General features: G+C 36.8%; 2 protein-coding genes across 2 annotated transcripts; one reads left to right on the forward strand and one right to left on the reverse strand.

Annotated features, from left to right (window-relative positions):
- Positions 1-2150: 2150 nt before the first annotated feature.
- Positions 2151-3113, reverse strand: LOC149199956 (uncharacterized). Its single transcript, XM_089399489.1, has 3 exons — positions 2836-3113; positions 2641-2708; positions 2151-2531 (listed from the first exon to the last, which is right to left on the reverse strand). Exons 1-3 carry the CDS (start codon positions 3093-3095, stop codon positions 2458-2460), a joined length of 402 nt encoding a protein of 133 aa, XP_089255615.1. The 5' UTR covers positions 3096-3113; the 3' UTR covers positions 2151-2457.
- Positions 3114-5313: 2200 nt separating this feature from the next.
- LOC149199957 (uncharacterized) lies at positions 5314-5971 on the forward strand. The gene is made up of 2 exons (XM_089400785.1): positions 5314-5531; positions 5671-5971. Exons 1-2 carry the CDS (start codon positions 5314-5316, stop codon positions 5969-5971), a joined length of 519 nt encoding a protein of 172 aa, XP_089256911.1.
- Positions 5972-7985: the final 2014 nt, after the last annotated feature.

Consider the following 7985-nt stretch of genomic DNA (forward strand, 5'->3'; position numbering starts at 1 on the left):
ATGAAATATTTTGAATAAGTTTAGTTAGAATATTTTGATAAAAGCTAGTAATCTTTTGAGTAATATATTGATATTATAACATTTTTTCTCTTGTGGAGCTTTTGATGGAAGATATGCAATAATGATGCCAACAATGGAGAGTGGATTTATGAAAGAAATCAATATTTCTTTCCCCTTATTTAAGCTAATGAGCCCGTGATATTTACTACATTAAAAGTTCTTCCTGTTTCCTGCGTTTTTCAAGATTAGTGAGGGTAGTGGCTTCTTCTATAATTAATGCATCTGATAGACCATAGTGAATGGATTCTTGTTGTATGACCTCCATTTTGCATTTCTCCTCTAGAATATTGCCAAATTTAGTTTTGTTCCAACATTTGAGTTGCCATTTTATGTGTTTCAATTTTTTTGGGAGTTTATACATTGAAAATCCTTTTAATGCTTCTTGTTCTTGCCACCCACTCTTTATGTTTTCCTAGAAATCAAGAATATGAAGTCAAATCTTCTTCAGGAAAACAAGCCTATAGCGAGGTGTAGAACGCATATATGCTAGTGGCTTAGCAATGACTCTAAATTATGGATGCTTCCAAGAAGATTGTAATATACCTATTGTGATTAACCCCACGTAAAGTAATTTTAAATTACCAATCAGTTAATCAAACCTGCGTAAAAGTAATTTTAAATTACATATCAGTTACAACTGATTCTTGGCATTGGTTAAATGGATCAGCGAGCACCCTATCAGAAGGGGAGGCCAGGAGAGGATAGGTTGAGGAACAAGCAGGGAGAGAGGAATTCCATGAGAGAGCAGAGAAAGAAAAGAGGTTAAGTCTGGTAATGACCAGATAACCTGGAGAGTAAAAGAAAAGGTTAAGTCTGGTAAGGACCAGATAACCTAGCACAGAGGTGCAAGAGTCTTGTCGAAGGCTGCAGGCCTGCAAGACGGCTCGGGGGGAGAATCCAGCGAAGTGGATCTCAAGGTTGGGAGGATAAGAGCAAAACGTTGCAGGTGACCTCTGAAAGTAAGGACATCAAGTAAGAACATCGGTAGCGGGAATATCCAGGTATGCATTCTCTAATCTAGTTAGTGAAGAAAGAACAGGTGGTGAAGTGTTCCTACAGGACACAGAACCTGTATTATTTCCTTTAGTTACTGTGTTATGTACCCAGGTTAATACATACAGATCTTGAAATGTGTGTAAATGAAAGATGTGTGACTGTGGTCACTCCTGCAAATATTGTTTTAATAACCAAGGGTTGTTTAGTTACTTTACGCTCAGAACAGAGACAGTTCTTAGAGCTGTTGAGACGGCAAAGAAAACCGCATTAAATATCTGTGAGGAAGAAACCAGAGCACAAAAGAGGAATGTCATCGAGCTGAGTGATCTGTAAATACTGGGTAGAAACCCGAGTCAGTCACTCAGTCACCTAGCGCTTGTACATAAGCGAACGCGCTTTATAAGCCAAAGACAGATAAGAGAACTAAACCGTGTAGAGCTATTTATTAAGTTAATATAGTATAAACGAGAAAGAATGGTATAATCGGAAACTGTATACTGTATAAATTAGGCAGAATGGTATGAATGAAATGCTGTATACACGAAGCATTAAAACAAGCACAAATTACTGTATAAACAGGAAACATCATATAGAAATCCATACTGTATCGTTGAAAGCATTTTACGGAATAGTGCTGTAAAGAGTAGTATGGTACAGTTAATAATACAATACTAGCCAAGCCATACTAACAGACCCAGATGAGGGTTTACATCCTGTGTAACAGACCCGAAAAATAGCTAAGCGTACCGAAGCAAGAAACCAAACACATAGTTCCAAATAAGGTCAACAATACGAAATGCAACCTGAATGTTATACATATAGTAACTCTGACATTTAAGGGTCGATGTAAATAACTGTCAGCGGAGAGGCAGACTTTGCGCTCATATACCGAGCGCAGGACTACCTCAGAAACGCTTTGAATATAAATATATATATGAAATAGAAACAGCCTTGCTTAAAACGGACGCATGTGAACCATCAAGATTATACCCAATATCGCATGCTGTAATAAAACCATGAAGTCTATGAATCTAAAGATGAACATACAGTGGAACCCTGATTTTAAATTCCATATGAACCGGCAAAAGAACAAATGATCATTTAAGGAGTATCATTAGATTCTGTAAATCGAAAGCATGTCCCCATTAAAAAGACTGAAAAACGTAGTATAGCCGTGAGAGTTATAGACATGGGAGACAGCGGTAAACCGCAAAATAACACAACCAAATAATACAACTATTGCAAAGTCCGGAACTTCATATAACTGTCAATAGCTCGAGAGAGCTTTCAATATACAGACAATGACTCTTTAAGGTCTGAAACCCTAACCCAATCGAATGTACAGAAATATAAGAGAATGGTGTGAAAGCCATGAGTAGAACCCATCTAAACCCTAAGGGTTCACGCGGAACAGGCCTGGCATTGGAGAGGCCGCCTGTATGAGCGCAACCAGGGTTTCAAACAAGGTAACGGACCTGAGACAGGTAAGTAGGAAAACATAAACCGTGTCTCAGCCAGCAATCATCGCATACAATATGACAGTAAACCATTTATCCAGGAAGGACCAATGGACGGGTGGCATACCTGTGTGTTTCATTAGCTGCCCAATTTCTCCTGCGCGCTGTGGGAAAAGCTGAGGATGGCAAGTTGCCCTGTACAAAAACCCCATAGTGAACATTCAATCACAGTTAGAATTGCAGAGGGTTATAAGAATGACGAAATATAACTGAGAGCTGACTGTAAAATGAATACCCGAGTGGCAACAGAAACATCCATTACCTGAACCGCAAGGCAGGAACCGGAAGGTTGCAGAGAAGACTGCCGAAGTGATGGAGGAGCTCGGCTGCAGCGGTGGAAGCAAATGAGCCCAGTCCGACGAACCCGGTGGTCATATATCGATTGACAAACCCTAAGTGAATCTGAACCGTTCGATAAGGTGGAATGATCTCCATCGTTGGTTTAGGCGGGATCACCTGGCGCGAAACCCAGTGTGGGTCAACCCTCCGCATGGCACATGACTTCACGTGAAGCTGTTCCATCTGGCCACGGAAAGGGTGAGCTGGGTTCTCATTTATTCACCACTTGGCACCTAAACCATGTTTAACAAGCCGGGTATGACAGCAGGACTCCCGACACATCAATTGCTGTCACCAAAACCTTAGTAAGGCGGAAATCCATGTTCAACGGGTATGGCATGATGTTAAGGTTTAATATATATAAACATTAATATGTGTATTAGTTGAACCGGGTTTGGTATGAGCGGATGCATATGGGTATATGCGTATAGGGTTAGGCGGAGACAATAGATAGCAAATGAACTTGTTAGTTAGGAAAAGAGGGTTAAGAGTTGACCCATCTTATAAATTTTTTTTTGTTGTTATGCGTTTAAGTTAATGAGATCGTGACAAAGATGTATGAGGCCACGATAGATTCCACTGCTTTAAAAAGCAGTAAAATTTTGAGGCTACTTGATGCACGGCTTCTCTTTAGTTTTTCTAGGTGAAGAATCCATTAATAGTTTCAAAATTAAAAATTAACTAGATGCAAGGTCATCATTGTGTCTTGGAAGAAAATGAAGTCTACAACAAACCACCTTATGCTTCCACATTTCTCATTCAATCATTTGAAGAATGATTTGAAGACATTGAAATCTTTGTCGAGGGGTAAGGAAGGGGAGATTGTGCATTCCAGCGAGGAATTGGAGGTAAAAAGGCTTATCCTTAGGAGAGGTCAGGCCATATACATTAGAAAGAAGAAAATGTGAATAGATCATATTAACCAAAATTAGACAATAAAGACGTGGAATGTAACAAATATATTTAAAATTTGAAAATCTTACTAATATATTATTTTAAAAGGTTTTGTAAAAAAAAATACTTTTATGGAAATAAATAAAATATATATATATATATATATATATATGGTGGATGATTTTTAATTATTTTCTAATTCAAAATTTTCAAAAAAAAAATTGATAATAAAAAATTAATTACAAATATTAATCTTATATAGATGTAAAATAATATATCTATATATCTAATATTGATTCTAAAATATTTAAGAAAATTAATAGCTTTATTAAATATAAGTAAAATCAATTTTATTTAACTTATATCCATCAAATTTTAGAAATAATCTGAAATTTACATTCAATTAGATATTTTGTACTTCTAAATTTTTATGTTGTATGGATGTTTATATGTTGAAAGATTCAAGAATTTTAACATATATATTTTTACAGTTAAAGATTTTATCATGTATATTTTCACAGTAAATAAATAATTGTTGAATTTTATGTTATATGGATTATATCTTGAATGATTCAAAAATTTTAACATATATATTTTACAGTTAAAAATTTTAACATGTATATTTCTACGGTCAATGAATAATTGTTAATACATATTTATGGAAAACCCTCTATTGTCTTCAAAAATTTGGCAAAAATTTCCAGTGAACCCTTCACGTATCTTCAATAACTTAAAACTAACTGCTAAAAATTTCCAGTGAACCCTTCACGTATCTTCAATAACTTGAAACTAACTGCTAAATCCATTTAAATAGAAGAAGAAATAGAATATAACCGTCAGATGAGGTCCAAGAATGTTGTCGAGTTGTTTTTATGGCAAAATGAAGTTTTCTTATTGCACGGGTTACTTCTGCGGAGAGGTTTTGGGACGTGTTTCACCATAATTGTTAAGCATCTCTGTCTTAGACTCGCTGGTTTTCAAGCACGTGTGAAAGATTCCGACGAGGGGCTCACCTATTCTGTTTCTAGAGCTTAGTATGTCAGTTAAAGGACAACTTCTTGGAACAATGACTTCGTTGCACGCGTCGCCGGCTCTTGAAGACTGGACTCGGTGAAGCTTGGGATTATATACGAAAATAGAGCAAAGGCGAGGGTTGGGGTTCACTTTCCTCGCCCGCTGGATGCTTTGGATGCCCACGGGAAAGATTTTGAAACGCTCTTCTAGCGTGGAATAAAATGGTGGATGATCCTGACCATTCTGAAAGTCAAATAAAAATTTAAATTGACATAATAATCATGGAGATGGAATCCATCTATCGAATAATCGACTAAAATACAATACAACTCATGATCGACTAACGTGTAATACCTCTTTAGGTACCCTAATACTTCACGTATCTCTTCTCTATTCCATGGATGCTGGTTTTACAACGTCTATATAAACACGCTCTTACTGCACTCCTTTGTATCTCTATATTTTGCTTTGCACAGAACCAACTAAAGAGAATATGCGCAACCATACGGCCTGCCTGACAGTGGGCAATAACAAGGAAACCATCCAACTGGTTTGCTCAGATGGCACCCTTCACATCCTTCATAGACCCCTTAGCGCCGCTCAGATCATTCAAGAATTCCCTCAACATTTAGTCTGTCACTTCGATTCTTTGTATATTGGACAGAAGACGCCTGCTCTTTCACCAGATGACCAACTGAAAGTGGCTAACAAGTACTTCCTTCCACCCCAACACTTCTCTCAGTCCCCCTTATCTCTTCTATCTTTGGCTTCCTTAATACCGCCACCGCCGCCCTCAAAGGCTCCACCACTTAAGTAATTCCAGTTCTTGCCTATCAGATCCCCTTCGCAGAATCGAACGTGCTTCGCTTATCTGCCAGCCCTTTGAAATACAAAAAAGCAACGGTGACGAAGGCCTTCGGATCAGAGTCTGCCCGGAGTTTGTTACAACGCTTACCGAAAACAGGAGGCTCAACGTTGATGAAGGAAGGCGTGCAGTCGAGATCGATTCCATGGATGATAAACGTAGGCTCTGCAATACTCCTGAATTGCGGAAAGAATATGAGCAGTTGGTGAAGTCAAGAGGCCATTGTTGGAAACCGACGCTTGAAAGTATCAGTGAAGAGAATACTGTGGCTACAACATATTCATGAAGATTAAGAGATCGTATGAACAGACCCTGTTGTATTCAAAGTAAGGTGAATTTGTTATTGGCACTTGTATAAATTAATTGAACAGATATCGGAAAAGATTTACAGTTCAATATTCTGCAATGCTTCTTTGTACAATTTTTGTTTTTTAACCAATAATCATCATAATCATTTATTGTAAAATAATAGATGCAACGCAGTGTCCTGCTTCAATTCAATTGGTAAATTACTGGTAAGTAGATATATTCTGGTAGGTAGATATCCGTGAGGGAAAGAAACAACTGACTTGATAATGGGCAGTAAATACTTGGGTTATATTGTTGGATAATATATTTGTTTAAATTTAAGTATATTTATTACCCATTGGCAAGTCAGTTATTTTCAGTTATCCGTGGATAATTAAATAGGTTAAAGGAAATGATTAACAGTCATCTCTGCTAAAATTTAAATTGTTGTAATGTTTAATATTTGTTGAAGCAAGTTACAGTCACCTGAGTCACTGGAGGGTTTCTGTTAAATTTATTTTAATTTTAAATTATTAAGAATTATTTAAAAAATAATTAAGATGTTAAATATATTTTAATTTGAAAGTTAGTAAAAATGATTTAAAAATTAATTAAAATGTAAATTTATTTATGATTAAGTCAACATGGATTTTCGTTTTTTATATATAGAGTTGATAAAATAGTGTTTTGAAGAATTAAACTAGAATTAGAATGAGTCTATGTTGTTGCATTATTAAATGTGTAGTAGTTTTTAGAATTTGCAATAGTTTTTAAAGTGGAGAACAATGATAGTTGGTATGTTATAAGTTGTTGCATTATTAAACTTTCAGTAGTTCTTAGATTTTTTATTAGTTTTTAAAGTGGAGATTAATGATAGTTGGTATGTTATGGTAGTGATAGTTGGTATGTTATGGTAGTGGTTTTGATGGGACTTAACTAGGAAATTATGAAGCAAGTTATTCATTGCATTTAAAAAATAGCACTTTGTGTGAAGGACATGCTTTTCCTATTTCAAAATAAGTCAACTAATTATGTGTGTGTGTGTGTCTGCATTTAGATTCATTAGCAAATGAATGTTTAGAGCATATACAAAATCACGGTTAAGAATAGGATGTTGTAAAAATGGATGTCTTTTTTATTATGCAACCAAACCAAGAAGTTTGTCAATCCAAACCTAAAACCAAAGACGTTATCTTAATAGCACAAGTACTCATTACTAAAGTGTGTGTATTGTATTACATTAAATCTCATATTAAAGTGCACCCATCATAGAAGGTACACACACTTTGTCCATCTTACTCCTCTCCTTCTATTTGTCCCTCCTCCCCCCCTCTCATTTCATCTTTTCCCCTTTTCTTATTTTCTTCTCTCTTTTTCCTTTTGTCTCTGTCATATATTGGGCTCTCTCCCCCTTTTTCTAACACCCCCTTTTTCTCCCTCATTCGTTGACTCCATATTCCTCCCTCCCTCTCTCTCTCTCTCTCTCTCTTCCCCCTTGTGTTTCCCTCCTCTCTCTCCCCCCAATTCCATATCCCTTTCTCTCTATGTCTCTCTGTCCTCCCTTTCCACATCGTTTTCTCTCGCTATCTCTATCTCACTCCCATGTCTCCTTCTTTCTATCTCTCTACCTCCTCATCTCTCCCTCTTTCTATCTCTCTCTACCTCTCTCTCTCTCTTTCCCCCCACTCTCTCCCTCCATTCCATCCCCCCTCTTCATCATTTTCTCTCTCCCTATCCTTTTATCTCTCTCTTCTTATGTCTCCCTCCTATACCCCCTATCTAGCCTTTGTTAATCCACCCCTCTCTCTCTCTAATCCCCACCCCCCTCCCTCCCTTCGTTCCTCTCTATTTCTCCCCACGTGTTACCGTCCTTTCTCTCCCTCTTTCCTCATTAGAGGAAATTAAACCCTAAAGTGCCCATCAATTTTTCACGTAATTTCCATGTCATAATATGTAAGCATATCAAAATCCTTTAAATTTAAAAAGAGGTACATGTAAACATTTTGGAGGGA

Source organism: Pinus tabuliformis, chromosome 2_1 (genome assembly GCF_031772625.1).
Source record: "Pinus tabuliformis cultivar Carrire ecotype Pingquan chromosome 2_1, CPIR1, whole genome shotgun sequence".
NCBI classification, from domain to species: domain Eukaryota; kingdom Viridiplantae; phylum Streptophyta; class Pinopsida; order Pinales; family Pinaceae; genus Pinus; species Pinus tabuliformis.

Excerpts from the sequence above, each read along its gene's own strand:
- LOC149199956 (XM_089399489.1), bottom strand. The coding sequence starts at position 3,095 with ATGGAACAGCTTCACGTGAAGTCATGTGCCATGCGGAGGGTTGACCCA. Across the intron at positions 2,709-2,835 it reads GTTCCTGCCTTGCGGTTCAG|GGCAACTTGCCATCCTCAGC; the intron begins GTAATGGATGTT and ends GTTTTTGTACAG. Across the intron at positions 2,532-2,640 it reads GCAGCTAATGAAACACACAG|GTCCGTTACCTTGTTTGAAA; the intron begins GTATGCCACCCG and ends TACCTGTCTCAG.
- LOC149199957 (XM_089400785.1), top strand. The coding sequence starts at position 5,314 with ATGCGCAACCATACGGCCTGCCTGACAGTGGGCAATAACAAGGAAACC. Across the intron at positions 5,532-5,670 it reads CAACTGAAAGTGGCTAACAA|AATCGAACGTGCTTCGCTTA; the intron begins GTACTTCCTTCC and ends TCCCCTTCGCAG.